At 39.9% G+C, this 16,466-nt stretch overlaps 1 protein-coding gene across 6 annotated transcripts in view; it reads left to right on the top strand.

Moving 5' to 3' along the window:
- The window catches only part of WDR72 (WD repeat domain 72), a 243,257-nt gene that overhangs the window by 70,302 nt on the left and 156,489 nt on the right, over positions 1-16,466 (top strand). The window contains exon 15 of one of the 6 annotated variants that reach the window (XM_089309472.1): positions 2,207-2,460. The exons of 4 other annotated variants lie outside the window; for them this stretch is intronic. In XM_089309472.1, the coding sequence (XP_089165598.1) occupies positions 2,207-2,292 (86 nt within the window). In that variant the 3' untranslated portion in view covers positions 2,293-2,460. Of the gene's footprint in view, positions 1-2,206; positions 2,461-16,466 lie in introns of those variants that run through there. One more of the 6 variants, XM_089309473.1, reaches the window with a different exon arrangement.

Genomic DNA, 16,466 nt, shown 5'->3' with positions numbered 1-16,466 from the left:
CTGACCAACACATGGTAGAACTCAGGGTCCACGCTAGTCTATTTTTGTTGATTCCCTTCAGTGTGGTGGACTCAGATCCTGTGGGCTGTCTTACTTGGAGCAGAAGGCTCTACTGCTGCAGCAGGGCCTGAGAACCCGGCCTCTTTCTCACAGAAACCACACTCTGAGTCTTCACACAACTACTTTATAAACAGGCCGTTTTGGAAGACAGCCTATGCACAAGAAATTAAGGAATTAGGAAGATGAGGGCAGCTCAGTATTGAATATTCTGTGGATTTTTCTTAATTTCCTTTTCTTGTTGGACTTAGTTGAAGTGGAAAATTATTCAGTCTACAGTGATACCCTGTAAAGGAAACATTTGTTCTTCCATGATTTCAGAGTACATGGTCTGAGAAAGAAAAATTGTTGAAGATTAAGAAAGATGAAATTTGTCAACTAATAGCTAATAAACCAAGTTTTTATAAAGTATTGTGTTTGGTCTTATACTGTAGATTTGTTTACTTCGATTGTTTGGAGTGAGGGTTATATAGAATCTTCCTAAGATAAAATTTCCAGAAGTACAGTTGTATTTGATGCGACAGATAGAATTATGTGTGTGAATTCTTATTTTTAAATATTGCAGTATCACAGAAGTTCACTGCACAGGTAGTAAGTTTCCAGTCTGCAAGTTTTACTTGGTCACCTTCTTTTTGGTGCACAATTGTCCAGTATTGCTATAGGAATAAAACAAATTTTTCAAATTATACCAGTGACCAACATACCATCCTGAGGAACAATTTAGCTTGGTTCTCTCATCCAGGTCAATACTCTGTAGATGCAGGGGCAAAGTTGTGTTGTGTCAGCTGCCTTGTCAGTGCCACCAGCATATAACTTTGATTATCTGAGTGTTAATGGTAGGTTTTGGGTATGCAGCATCCTGCAGGTAATAGTCTCTGTAGTGTGTTATTTTCTCAAAGCCACGCTATTTTGTTGTGGTAGATTACAGCTGGAACCCTCTTGGGATGATTGTTTTTAGAAAGAAAAATAGGATACATTAAAGTATAGGGTGGGATTCTTTCTACAGCACCTTTCTCAAGTCCTTTTCTTCTTTATTATAATAATTACTGATGTTATTACTCAACATATATTTTCAGCTTATTACCTGGTTTTTGAATCTTTATTTCCCCCTTGGTCTTAGTTATTGCAGCTGTTCTATAATCTGTGATTTTAGTTCATACAATAGTGTGTGTGTGCACGTCTGCATGCCTGTGTACATATTTGGGTATATGAGCTTTTTTTTTTTAAAAATCTTTTAGCAACCAAACATTTACACAAATGTCAAAGTTTAGTGTTTTCAATAGGAGGTTGGGTTTAGAGGGCTTTATATAAGGACATGGACCTTGAAGACAGACTTCCTGATTTGAATTCTTGCCCCAACCTTTCCAATCTGTATCACACAAGTCAAGTGTTAAGTCCTCCTTGAGAAGTTAAAACTTTTCAAATATTTATTTATATACTTTATTTTAGAGGCAGACAGAAACACACATGGAGGGAGAGAGGAGGAGGAGGGAAGGAACAAGGGAGGAATGGAAAGATAGAAGTGGGGGGGGGGGAGAAAGAGAAAGAAAGCTCCCATCTGTATGTTAACTCCCCAAATGCCTATAATAGCCAGGTCTGGGATAGGCTGAAGCTGGCTGTCAGGAATATAGTCCAGGTTTCCCACATGGGTTGCAGGGACCCAATAAGCCATTATCTGCTGCTCTCCTGGGCATGCATTTCTAACAGCCTGCAGTTGGGAGGCAAACATAGGTACTTCTGTATGGCATATGGGCATTCTTTTTAATTTCTATTTTTAAATTCACTTTATTTGCTTGAAAGGCAGAGTGATAAAGCTAGGGAGAGGTAGAGGTAGATCTCCATCCCTATATGCCTATAACTGCCAATGTTGTACCAGGCTGAAGCCAGAAACCTGGAACTCTCCAGGTCCCCCACGTGAGTAGCAGGAACCCGAGTATCCGAGCCATCTGAACTATCATCTGCTGGGCCCGAGGCTGCACATTAGGAAGCCAGAATAAAAGGAGAACCAGATTCAAACCCAGGCACTCGCATATGGCACATGGGTGTTCTAAGGGGTGGCTTAAGTATTTGGTGAAATGTCAACCCCATGAGTTAAATTTTCATGGTGGGGCTGGTGCTGTGGCTCACTTGGTTAATCCTCCACCTGCAGCGCCGGCATCCCATATGGGTGCCCGTTCTAGTCCCGGCTGCTCCTCTTCCAGTCCAGCTCCCTGCTGTGGCCCGGAAAGGCAGTAGAGGATGGCACAAGTCCCTGGGCCCTGCACCCGCATAGGAGACCAGGAGGAAGCACCTGACTCCTGGCTTCGGATCAGCACAGCTCCGGCTATAGCAGCCATTTGAGAGGTGAACCAATGGAAGGAAGACCTTTCTCTCTGTCTCTCTGTCTATAACTCTACCTGTCAAGTAAATAAAAAAATAAAATAAATCTTCATGGCAGCGTAGATGTCCATCAACTGATGACTGGGTAAAGAAAGCGTGGTATATATACACAATGGATTACTATCCAACTGTAAAAAAGAATGAAATCCTGTCTTTTGTAACAAAATGAACGCACCTGGATACCATTATGCTTAATAAAATAAGCCAGTCCAGAAAAGACAAATATCGTGTTTAATTTGATTTGTTGTAACATACAGAGTACAAAAAAGTATAATGTATGTGAGCAAAATTGACATTTTGAGATTTGATTATTGTTTAAAGCCCTTGTGTATACTCCTGAGGAACAGTGGATTTTTTTCTACCTACTACTTGCTGAATTCTTTATTTACTGGTAGGGTAAGCTTTTGATCATAAAGTAAATTGAAAGTATGTCATTGTAAAAGTTAACAGGAAAATAAGAAAAAGAGTGGGAGTGAGTGGGGCAGGTAAGATGGGAAATATCATTATACTCTTAGAACTATATAGAAGAAATCTGTGAAATTTGTTCTTTTTATATAAATAAAACATTTAAAAATTTTAATAGCAGTTAGCAATGAATAAGTGATGTTTATCAGAAATACTATTATAAATTCTTCATAAATTACTATACCAGTTTGTACTTAAATTTTCATTATCCCTGATTCCTCACCTCCCTCTGTCCATCTTGTTGAGCCCAACAATTAAGTCTTGTTTTGATGAAATGCATATTATGTATGGCTTTCCTCCTTTAAAAGTTTTCTATAGATTCAGGAGAAATTTATATCTTTGAGACATTTTGAAAATGTAAGACAGTATATAAGAAGGTAGAATATGAAATACGGTAAAATGCCCAAGCATACCCATGAGTATTTGTGTGGGGGAGGTTTTGATTACCAAACACAGTGTACTTCACCTCTCATAATTTTGGAGTTAATATTTGTCCTTACCACTGCTCTAAAGATACCGTGAGGGCATGATTGTTTCTTGTCACTTTTCTGTTCCTAGAAGCTAATACAGCACCTGATCCATATGAAGAACTCAGACATTTGTTGATTTAATTTAAAATGAGAAAATATTTAGCTTCTGCATGCACAAATAATGCTATGTGACTCATTCACCCCTAAGGTATTGAACTCATGTTTTTGCTAAGTATTTAGAGATAGAAAATTCTACCATGATTACTTGTACATCTTTTGGCAAATCACTAAATTGATTAGTTTCCTCATGGTAACGGTGGTGATGCTTAACACAATGTTTATAGAAAAGATACAAGTTAGTATGTGTGAGAATACTGACTTTATTTTTATTAAATGTATGCATATATGTATATATGACATGTTTATAATAGAAAATAAAGCAGAGCAACAAAAATAAAAGGTAAATTGGAATTAATAAATTGAAAAATGTGCTTCAAAGGACATTATCAAGTATGTGAAAAAATGGTTTACGGAAAAGGGGAAATGATTTGTAAATCACTCATCTGATAATGGTTTAATACATACAAAGAATTCTTTTTTCAGCACAAGAAAAAAAGACAAAACACCCAGGTATTTAAAGGGCATAGAACGTGAATAGATATTTCTCCAAAGAAGATAAAGCAAATAGCCAATAAGCACATGAAAAAATTATCAGCATCATTAGCTTTTAGGGAAATTAAAATCATAATAAAATACTGCTTCACACTTACTTGGATGTCTAAAGTAAAAGTAGAAAATAACAAGTGTTGGCAAGATGTAGGAATTAGGAACACTTGTACATTCCTGGTAGGAATATAAAATGGTGCTGTCACTGTGGAGACTATTTGGCCATTTTTCAGGAGGCTAGATTAGTTTGTAATCCAGCAATTCATTTCCAGGTATGTGCCCATGAGAAACACAAATGGATCTCCATGCAGAAACTTGAATACAAATGTTTATAGTAGCAATATCCAGAGGTGGAAACAACCCAACTGCTCATCAGTAGAGGAATGGGTAAATAAACTGTGGTTACATGTACACTGAAACAGCTGCTCCAGAAAGGAGTGAGGCACTGCTACCTTAAAAATGCTGCAAAAAGGGTCAGACACAAGAACTGATACAATTCTCCTTTTTATGCGGCATATTCAGTATAGGCAAACCACAGAGAGAAAGCAGACTGTTGCCAGGATTGATTGTGTAATGAATACAGGGTGTCTCGATGGGAAAGTTTTGAAAACAGGGAGGCAGTAGTTACATGACACTGTGAATGCACTCAGGGTCACGTAGTTGTACAATAAAGGTGTTAGATTAGTTTCATCTCAATTAAAAAAAAACTAACAAAGTTTAAAGACATTTTTAGAAAGCAGTAGAATCCTAACATTTATAGATAATTGTTAAAGTTTGTATTTTATTTTTTCTTTTACATATTCACATATACAAAAACATGCCTATATATATTTTCATATTGTGATTTTTATGATTTTAATATTTTGATGATAGTATCTCAAACGAATTGATATCCTTTATAATTTTACCTGTTTTATTCACAAGTTTTAAACCGTTGGTGCAATAAAAGGGGCTCATGTTGTTAAAAGGGTTAATATTTTTACAGTGAGATTCATCAGGGGTACTCCAATAGCAATGTCCAGCCAAGGGTATAGATCAGTATAGTATCAGCCATTTCATTGGTAGGTTGTCTGCATTTGCCTTCTCTTTTATTAAAAATATCCAAATGAAAATTAATAAACATTTTGACCTGATTTTCAACCAAGTCAAGTCCAATAATTGCATCACTAAAGAGAGGCATATGTTTCATTGTACACACAACACACACACACACACACACATTCCATTGAGTGAACTTGGGCCTTTGGTGAAATATATGAATATTAATTTGATCTCATAGTCCTTACAAACTTTTCCTCCTTTCAAAGTGAGGCAATTCCAAGGGTGAAGAAGTAAAACGATCTTCATGGGGTAATTTCTACCATGTTTTTAAATCCAAATATTGCATTAAAAGACTATAAAAGAGCACTAGTTAATTTTGTTTTCTCAAGATTTGGGTTTCTTTTTCTTTAGTAGTTTTAAGCATTTGATGATTTACCTGTATTTTGCTATAGAGTTATGCTTTCCATAAATGTGTTTATGGTTTTAGGTACTTGTCTTTTTTTTAACCTACATCATAATAGTAACCTTTTTCTGGTAAAGCACACGTGTGTTGTGTGTTTGTGTGTATGTGCATTTTAATTGAGGTATTCAATTCCACCTTTTGTTTGGTTCTGCTGGCATTTTAATATACATTAAGCATATTATTGTGGTATTTGCAGGATGTCTTTGGAACATTTTGTATGCTCAGAAACAAATACGAAAATCAATACATTCTCATTCTACTGATAAAAATAAATATCATCTGCTCTTAAAATTACTTTGACCAATTAAGCCCCATCCTTTGCTGCCGTTATTGTTTCCTTTGGCAGTTGCTGTCTTCCTGGGTTTTCCATGAGTAAAGAAAATGCTGGCTGCAATCAGTTTTAGTGATTCCTGTGGTCTGATGACACTCTGGGAGCAGGCGCTGCCTGGATCTGTTTGTGAGATTTCAGCACTGAATGCTCAGGGGGAATTATTCTGCAGGGTCGAAAGTGGACTGCAGCAGGGTAGCTGCTCTGTGGCCCCTCCTCAGCGAGGCCCCTTCTGCAAGCATTTTATATGGACACTTGGAACGTTAGCGGATTTCACAGCTGCAATGTTTAGTAGAAATAAACCCAAAGGAGCCATCTGCCCTCCCCACGCTGCTGCCTTTCAGTGCCCTAGCAACTTCCCAGCAGCCAGCTGCCACAGAAACGATTGGAAAAGCAGGACTCAGTGGACTGTAATGATTGTTATTCTCTGGGAAAGTAGGTTCTCTGATTTGGCTGAGAGATAAAGGATATTGGATGCACTTGATTCATCTGAGTGTATCAATAATATCCAACTTCTACCATTAGCTTACTTGTTAGGATTTGATAGGGAAGATGTTTCTGTGCTTTTAGGGATGAACCAGGTGAAAACAAATTCAAAGGTTAAGTTCTTGCCTTGGGAATGGTGAACGGAGAGTGTGACTGTGGGAATGTCATCAGATTTTATCTTGTGTGCTACAAATGATGTTGGATGCTAATCCAAGCCTTGTCAGCATCCTGTGTGTAGGTTGGCCCACTGTATTCCTTAGTCCTTCTCGGGCTGAAGTGGAGCAGGTTCCCTTTCACCCTGAGCTGAGGGTCCTGCACCAGCCACGGGGACACATCAGAGGGGACAAAAGGCCATACAGCTCACCATTTGAGCAGTAGCAAGTTATTTTAGTCCACGTAGTAAACGAATTATGCTTTATACCAACAGACAAACAGATCAAAATTGAGAAAATGTATGGGGTTAGATTACAAAGAGACAATTGGAGTAAGAAGATTGGTTAAAAACAATTTATTATCACATTATTTGCACTGCAGGTTAACTTTTTGGGGTCAGTACATGTTTGTCTTTTTTTAGAGGCATCAGCTGTTAGTCTAGTTTGGAAATCACATTGTTACATATCCCTTATATGTCTATCATCTTACAAACTTTATCCATCTGTTTCGTGCTACTGAAGTAGTGCTTGGAACTGAATACTTACAAAGAAAGGAGATTTATTTGGCTAACAATTTTGGAAGCTAAAAGGTCAAACAGATAGGAGGACCTCTGGCAAGGGCTCGCCTGGCTGCATCAGGATGGTGGCATCATGGTGAGGGTGCAGTGAGGGGGAGCGATCACACTGTGAGACAGGAGTCAGGGAATGCGGAGAAGCCCATCACAACTTCCATCTAGGCTCTGCCTCTGAAAAGCCCTACCATGTCCACACTGCCACACTGAGACCCAAGCCTCTAACACGGGAACCCCTGGAGGACAAACCACATTCAGCCCAGAGCAGCTCATTCCTCCACTTTTTACCATTTCATGGTATTCTCACCAAAATTGACCTATCAGCAATGCTATCCCTCATCAGTGGTTTTGTAAAGAAATTTATTCTTTCTTTAGACTATGTATTTAGAAGAACCTTTTATGCATTATAACCCAATTTATAGATGGCATAGAAAAACAGCCAAGCTGAAGATTGGAATTGGATGACTAAGCATACCTTTATAGATAGAAGGGGAAGTTAAATGCATGATCTAACATCCTGTATTGTATAAAACATAGCATCTTACCAACTCATCTTACTTCAGAGAATTTCTCTTTGTTCAGCTCTGGCCTCTTAGCTGCCAATTATTTTTGAGTGCAGCCTACATTGTCTTAACCACAACTTAAAAATCTGAAAGTCCTTGAGAATAAAAGATTTTATTAGTTTGCGGTAAAGCAACAAAACCAAGCCTTACCTCAAATTAGGTTGTTTATTCTACTTAATCTGAATAGTATTCCTCCACACTCCTCTTCCTCCTTCTCTTTCCTGTTATTCTTTGTTCATATATATATATACACACACACACACATATAACATCTCCTCCTGCCTATTGTCCAAGACACTGTTAGAAGTAATAAACAATATGTAAGCATACACCATTTTATCTCTACAAAATTGAAAAACTTCTGAATTCCAATTCTTGTGCTGTTTCTGATTATCCGGGTCCTTTTCAATGTAATGGATGCTTTTCTACAAAATGTCTTGTGTGCTCTGTGTCTGTTTTTATGCCTCCAATTCTTTCTTTTCTTTTTTCTTTTTCTTTTTTTTTTTTTTTTTTTTTTTTTTGACAGAGTGGACAGTGAGAGAGACAGAGAGAAAGGTCTTCCTTTTCCGTTGGTTCACCCCGCAATGGCCGCTATGGCTGGCGCACCGCGCTGATCCGAAGCCAGGAGCCAGGTGCTTCTCCTGGTCTCACATGGGGTGCAGGGCCCAAGCACTTGGGCCATCCTCCACTGCACTCCCGGGCCACAGCAGAGAGCTGGCCTGGAAGAGGGGCAACTGGGACAGAATCCGGCGCCCCGACAGGGACTAGAACCCGGTGTGCCGGTGCTGCAGGCGGAGGATTAGCCCATTGAGAGCTAGGGTGGCGCTGGCTATGCCTCCAACACTGTTTAATCTGAATTCTTCCTACAATATTACAGTAGAACTGTTGTGCCTACAGTTTCCTCACTGCCAAGTTCTGTTTTCTTTATCTGAGCAGCAGGGTCTTGTATGCAGTCTATCATCAAGGTCCATGTGTGTGTGTGTCTGTCTCTGTTTATCTCCCCTCCCTTATTCTTACATGATAGTTCTTTCTCCTGATGAACAACAACCATTCTTTCTTAGGTTGTACTGCTACTGCATGCTCTGTTATTCCTTGGATCTTAGAATATTTCCCTTTTTATGTGTATTTTCCTTGGGTAAACCTTTGGAAAAGTGAGCAATAATCCATTTCAAGTATGTACCACATTTTGTTTATCCATTCATCCCTTGAAAGGCCCTTGGGTTTTGATGATTGTGAGTAGTGCTGCCATGAACACGGGTGAATAAATATTGATTTGTATGCCTTCTTTCAGTTACTCAGAGTGGAAACCCAGAAGTCACTTCAGTTACTTGACCCGCCATCTGGACCTCTTGAGAGGTTGGGTGTGTGTGGCACGCTGTAACATAGGAACAACAGCCAGCCATGCTGGGATCCTCACCAGACAGGGGCTGCAAAAGAAAGGAGGAGAATGTCATTCTCTAGTTCAAAATTGAATTGGACCAGAGCTAATATCAGAAAACCTACTTATGTTCTGCAAGACATCTACCATGGTATATTGTGTAGTGTAGGCAACAATATGCAAACCACCTAGAGGAAATGGCAGGAAAGATTATAAACTAAACAGGGAAAGTGATAATAAAAATATGATAAACTACTCTAGCCAAAGATCAAGCCTCTACTACTCTAGCCTGCCTGATAATAGGAGTTATTAAAAACTATGAAAATATTTAGCTGATCTTCATATTTATGTTCATACATTTATGCCTTTATTTTCAGAGGCACTACTTTCACATATAAAATAGTGAAGAAAAAAAAGATCTGAAGATTCTTTTAGTGGTTTGGAGTGAAAGTAGTGCCACACATCCTGATTATATTAATTTCCTGTTGCTGTAACATATGACCACAAATTTAGCAACTTAAAACAACACGCATTTACTGTCTCACAATTCTGTAAATTAGAAGTCCTTACGTGTTCAAGTGGGTCTCTGCTTACGTCTCATAAGAGCAAAGTGAAGGTGTCAGCCAGCTGAGTTCTCCCCCAGAGGCCTTCAGGAAATTTGACCTACGAACTTGTGCAGATCTTTCACAGAATTTGGTTCTTTGCAGTTGTGGGTCAGTGTTCCTTGTTGGCTGTGACCACATGTCACTATCAGTTCCTTGAGGCTACTCTCAAATCTTGGTCCATGGCCACCTTCATCTTCCAAGCCAGCAATGCCACATCACATCCTTCTTATACTTTCAATCTTTCTGACTTCCTCTACGTTTGTCAGATGGAGAGAACTCTTCACTTTCAAAGACTCACGGAGGTAGGCCTGGCTTACTTGAATAGTCTCTTTTAAGGTCAACTGATTAGAACCTTTAATTATACCTGCAAAGTCCCTTTTGCCTTGCTACATAAAAAGCACTGGAGTGCTATCACATCATATTTGTATGGAGGGGAATCATATAAGGATGAGGGTTATTGGGATTGTTCTTAGGATACTGCCTGATACCTTGATATTGAGGCAAAGTTTTTCTTCTGAATACCCCATGCAGAAGTGAGGCCATGGACTAGAGAAGAGGAAAGGGCCTTTTCGGATCCCTGGGTGAGAAACATGGTATTGAATTTTGCATATGTACTTTAGTGAAGACACTCTGAGCTTTGGTGTCTTCAAAGTACACCCTGGGGGGTAAGCATTGTTGCATAATGGATTAAGCCACAGCCTGCAACACCATCATCCCATGTGGGCACCAGTTCCAGTTCTGGCTGTCCCACTTCTGATCAAGCTGTCTGCTAATGTGCCTGGGAAAGCAGCAGAACATGGCCCAAATTGTTGGGCCCATGCACCCATTTGGCAGATCCAGATGAAGCTCCCGGCTTCGGCCTCATCCAGTCCCGGCTGTTAAGGCCGTTTGGGAGGTGAACCAGCAGATTGAAGATTTCTTTGTCTTTCCCTTTCTCTCTCTATAACTCTGCCTTTCAACTAAATCAAACAAACCTTTAAAAACAAATGCGCCCTGGCATGCCTGCTGCAACTATGGTCATCCACTATTTGCTGAAGGCAAACCATTGCCATATCCAAAATGTATGTCTCCTCATCACCAGTATATCCTGCCCACCCCTCTAAAAAAAAAAAAAAAAAAAAAAAAACCACTTTCATGTAACTTCACTCCTCATACAGCACCTTATTAAGGGGACTATGCGTCCAATTTTTCCATTTCCAATAATCTTCCTCTTTCTAGGAAAAATTCCAGATCAATTGAGCAAAATATTGACTTAATTAAATGAATTGGCAGCAAAAGTGATTAAATGACAGACTCAAGTATCTTAAGAATTTGGCCCCAATAAGTAATTTAGTTTTCAATTAAAAGCATGAAGGGTAAAACCAATTTTGTAATCTTTTAAGATTTAAAATAAGTATGCCTGTTATAAAAAAGAGTGAGTGATATTTTGTAATAATACTTAAAGCAGTAAATTTTTTGTATATGATAATTATCAACTTTAATCTTTTCACATCTAAATACCAAAATTCATTTCTATAAAGATCTGCCTCTTAAATTGGTTGTAAATGTATTTACTTTTATAATGAGATTAAAAATTAAAATTTAGTGTTAATAGATTCTGTTTTGTTAGCATGGGATTAAGAACAGAGTGCTTAATATATAAACACCTTATCAAAGAATCTTCCTTTAAAATGTGTTAAAAGTTAAAACGTTGTTTGTAATCCTTACACATGTTAATAACTTTAGATCTCGGGGTTTCATTTTTTTTTCCCTTTCATTCCCCTCACAGCTCCTCCTGTGTTTTTCTGGGGGTCAGCAGTCACAGTTCGATGTGAGGGATGAGTGTGGTCCAGCTGATAAATCCCAGCGTTCTCTGAATGTGCTGGAGGCTGTGGCAGAGCTGGGGTCAAGGTCATGGTGGCCAGGGACTTTTTAAAAAATGTATTTTATGTACCCGTAAGGTATAGGAGGTTGATATGATGCCAATTGTGAGTTTGTTATCTTATTAAAACTGATGTAGTACAAAAGGAGCCAAGTTTTTGGCAATCCATTTTACAGCTGAATTTATTTTATTCAGATGTATTTAAGAATGAAGCTAAGTACCTTTATGCCTCATTCAATATTTTCAGATTTATCTCTTTCCCCACCCTTCCATTACTTCCTACTTAGCTAATTTTGGCACTCCCAGGGCCCGTGTCAGAACTCCCTTCAGTTATACATTTTCTGGAGTCAGATGCAGTAATAGTGAAATGCTTTTGTTAGAAAGCGGTATCAGGTGGATCTCCAAACACTCGCGTGAGCCAGGTAGTGAACATCGTGTGTAACTGAAGATAGATGATAAGTCACATTCCTTGATACGTGGAATCTGGCTACAACTGTCAGTTGTGTTTTTGAAAGCTGATTTTATGATTTTGATTGCCAAACCTGTAAGTGAAGCATTTTCTAACCTATTGTTTTAGAGTCTCTTTATTTTTTTTATTTTATTTAAGTTATATAAATTTCATGTATTTCATATATATAGATTTAGGAATATAATGACACTTAAATGTGTATGTGCTCTTTTTTTTTTTTTTTTAAATCTACTTATATATTTGAAAGAGTTATCCAGAGAGTGGGAGATACAGGGAGAAAGGGGAGAGGGAAGGGGCAGAGAGATAGAGAGAGATCTTCTATCCACTTACATTCCCCAGATGGCCATAATGATCAGGGCTGGGCTAGACCAAAGCCAGCAGCTTCTGTAAGTCTCTCCTATGGGTGGCAGGGGGCCAAAAACTTGGGCCGTCCTCTGCTGCTTTTCCCAGGCCATTACCAGGGAGCTGAATCGGAAGTGGAGCAGCTGGGACACAAATTGGTGCCCAAATGGAATGCTGGCATCACAGGTGGTAGATTAAACACAGCCCTGGTCCATGTGTGTGCTCTGAATCACTGCCCAGTACTAAGATAAAATCATTTAGAAAATGCTTGCCTAATGTGGAAAACCCCAATATATTTACAACATGGCTTTATTTCAACAATATAGTGATTTACAAAAGGTTTTAGTGTTCCTTCCTTTGCTTTCTTTTTTTTATGGCTTTGTTATTTTCCCCCCCCAGAAACCTTTTATTTAAGGAATACAAACTTAATGCACTTCATAAGTACAACTTTAGGAACACAGTGATTCTTCCCACTGTACCCCCTCCCACCCACACTCCCACCCTCTTCCTCCTCCCTCTCCTATTCCCATTCCTATTTTTTACTAAGATCTATTTTCAATTAACTTTATATACATATGATTAACTCAATACTAAGTAAAGAGTTCAATAAATAGTATGAAAAAAACTCAACAGTCGAGACAAGGGCTGTTCAAAGTCATTGCATCTCAAGTGTCAATTTCCTTAATAATTCTTATATAGATTACCTTTTAGGTGCTCTATTAGTTACTATAGATCAGGGAGAACATATGGTATTTGTCCTTTTGGGACTGGCTTATTTCACTAAGTATGATGTTTTCCAGTTTCATCCATTTTGTTGCAAACGTCAGGATTTCATTTTTTTTTAACCACTGCGTAGTATTCCATGGTGTACATATCCTATAATTTCTTTACCCAGTTATCAGTTGATGGACATTTGGGTTAATTCCATATCTTAGCTATTGTGAATTGAAGTGCAATAAACATGGGGGTATAGATTCTTCATTTATATAGAAACTGCAAAAGGGTTTGTGCTGGCCTCTCCAGTCTCCTTCCTCTGGATTCTCTTGGAGATGAGAGAGAAGGGGAATCAGCAAAGTCAGGGATAGAGAGGAGTTGGAGGGGGCAGGCTGTGTGCTATTTTCTTGTTTTATTTTTAGTCCCTTCTTAAGGACTAGTGCCTGTGAGGTTTCTGCAATCCACCCTAGAATCTTTTTTTTTTATTTGACAGGTAGGGTTAGAGAGAAAGGTCTTCCTTGCGTTGGTTCATCCCCCAAATGGCCACTATGGCCGGCGCTGCGCCGATCCGAAGCCAGGAGCCAGGTGCTTCCTCCTGGTCTCCCATGTGGGTGCCGGGGCACAAGTACTTGGGCCATCCTCCACTGCCCTCCCAGGCCACAGCAGAGAGCTGGACTGGAAACGGAGCAACCCGGCGCCCATATGGGATGCCGGTGCTGCAGAGGATTAACCAAGTGAGCCATGGTGCTGGCCCCCACCCTGGAATCTTTACAATTCGTACCCCTCTCTTAGAAAATCTGCTTGGCTTCTACCACTTGTTTCTCACCTAAAGGGCCTGAATAAGGAGGGGACAGAGATGTTCCTATTGTGGTAAAAGCCAGATTTGCAAACAACCAGACAGGATGCCAAGTTCCAGGAAGAGACCAGAGTAGAGACCCAGGTTTAAGCAGCAGCAGCAGGTGAGTGAAGATTGAATTCAAATAAAAGAAGTAGGAGAGCTCAGAGCCAGAATCAAGAACTTTTTTTTTTAACAGCTCGCAAGGGGCTGAGAACCTCTGTTAAGCGCAGAAAGTGGACTGTCGTGGGGCACAGTGCGCACCATGTGCCTGAGCCCCTATGCACTTTCAAAATATCTACTTCATTTCATCCTCAGGAGTAATCCTGCAAGGTAGGAATTAATGTCCCCATCATACAGATGAGGAAACTGAGGCAGGGGAATGTAAAACTAACTTGCCGAAAACCACACAGCAGTCAGAGTAAAACCTAGCGAAGGAGAATTGAACTTGCAGGAAATACTGATTTGCACACAGGGCAGTCTGATGCCAGTCTGCTCTTTATCACCACCCAGTGATGCCTCCTCGCTGAAAATCATAAAGATAGGAGCTAGAGGCAGGGTTGCATGTGGGTTCATAGCGAAGGCTCCCACTGAAAAGAAATGTGATTAAGGGCCAGCATTGTGGTGCAGCAGGTTAACCTGCTGCTTGTGATGCCAGCATCCCATATTGGAGTACTGCTTCAAATCCCTGCTTCTCCCTTGACAGTCCAGCTCCTTGCTAATGTGTAGAAGATGGCACAAGTACCTGGGCCCCTGCCATCCCTGTGAGAAATCGGGGTGGAATCCCTGGGTCCTTGCCTTAGCATAGCCCAGACCTGGCAGTTGCAAACATTTTGGGGGTGAACCTGCTGGTGGAAGAAATCTCTCTCTCTTTTTCTCCCTCCTTCCCTCAAATGAATGAACATAAGCTAATAATATTTAAGAATGTCCCCAAAATGATATTAATTCCACAATTTTGTGGAAATATTTACAGGAATATTTTGTATTAGGGGTGATTTAATGTGATATTAATCAGGGTCTACTCAGAAAATGGTAAAGTCAATTGAACAGAGAAAATTGAAATTAAAGAAGTATTAACTATCACAAAATAGTCAAATATGAGTGATTGGCTAGTAAGAAGAGAACTCTAAACAATATAGGACTCACACAAAGAAAGAACAATGCCTGGCTCTGAGATGGCCTGAGCAAGGCAGTGGTTCCCTGAGGGCTGAGCTCCCGGCCTTGCTGGAGAGGGTGGCCCTGCAGTTTCTGGGTAGCAGGGGAGCTGCCACAGTGTGGTGCAGGTGGAGCTTTCACATGCCCTCTCGGGTCCAAGGGGAAGCTGTTCGCATGGAGATGTCGCACTGGAAGTACTGTTACCCAGCTGCCCGAAGTGTGCACCACAGGAAGCTGCTGGCTGCACGCTGCTGCTGCTGCCATCCTCCCTGCACTGCAGGAGCCTGGGACCAGGACGCTGTCCAAGGCTGCAAGCCAGCACAACAGAACCAAGAAGGAAAAGCCTTTTCTCCCGCTAGGCCTTTCAGCACCCTCTCTCCACAGAGGCTAACACTGCAGCAGCAGGTAAAAGGAAGAGATTTACAGAGCTCTTACCCTTTTTCACACAACAAGCAGAGAAGGTTGAAGTTGGAACTAAGAGGCGATACCTTGGTACCCAGCACACACGAGAATCACTATATCCACTGTCAGAATTTTAACCAAAGTTTTTCAAAAACTGTTGCCTTGAACTTATTATGAAAAAAAAAAATGAACTTACTGTTTTGGGTATGTTCACCAGCTGGCCAATGATATCTTTTTAAGAAACTGATTGACTCCAACGTCTCCTTATGCCACATTTGTGCTTCAACCAATTCTTTGAAATAAAATCATGTCCGTTGTTTTCAAATATTCTACAATTAACCATCTTAGAAACCATTGTTCACAAAACCAGGTGTCCAACTTTTTGTTAGAATGGGATTTTTTAGTTTGGGGTGGAATAGCTTATGTGTTACTTTAAATAGTGTGGCACCTTAGTTTTCAGAGGTCTCTTGCCTCCTCACTACCCTTAGATTGTAAGGAAGCTCCGGGGGACTACAGTGGGGCCCACTTTGACTCCACAGTGTCAACATCTGTCACACTGCCTGGCACCCTGGAGATACGTAAGCAGATTACTTATCCATCCTTGAGCGAAAATGGGTTATAACTACGCGTTTGTAGGTTAACTATTTTCACCACTGGAAGATATAAGGAATAGTTGTGTTTGTGTGAGACATTAGGTATAGGGTAAAACATGAATACATGAGAGAGAAACCAGTGTAATCCCTTATTTGCCAAGAATTCTCAAAGTATTTTAAAAAATATAATTTGGGGCTCCATGGAAAATGTGCAGAAATATCCATGGTGATACCGTACTCACAGGCCACTTTCACAGAGACAGTACATTTTACAGGGAACACGTTTACAAGTTCTGGAATGCAGCCATTTTCAGGAACCAGTCCTAACTGTAATCTTCTGTTGGAGAGACTTACTCCCTTATCGTCATGCTTGCGAGGAGAGATTTTCTTGATGTTGTTGCCAGCTTTGTTTAGTGTAGATGTATCAGTCTTGATGGAAAAGGAAAGCCTGGAAGAATAACATGCTTATA

This window comes from Oryctolagus cuniculus, chromosome 12, assembly GCF_051225735.1.
Source record: "Oryctolagus cuniculus isolate XC-2025 breed Fujian yellow rabbit chromosome 12, ASM5122573v1, whole genome shotgun sequence".
NCBI lineage: Eukaryota > Metazoa > Chordata > Mammalia > Lagomorpha > Leporidae > Oryctolagus > Oryctolagus cuniculus.
This window is presented reverse-complemented; position numbering and strand designations above follow the sequence as displayed.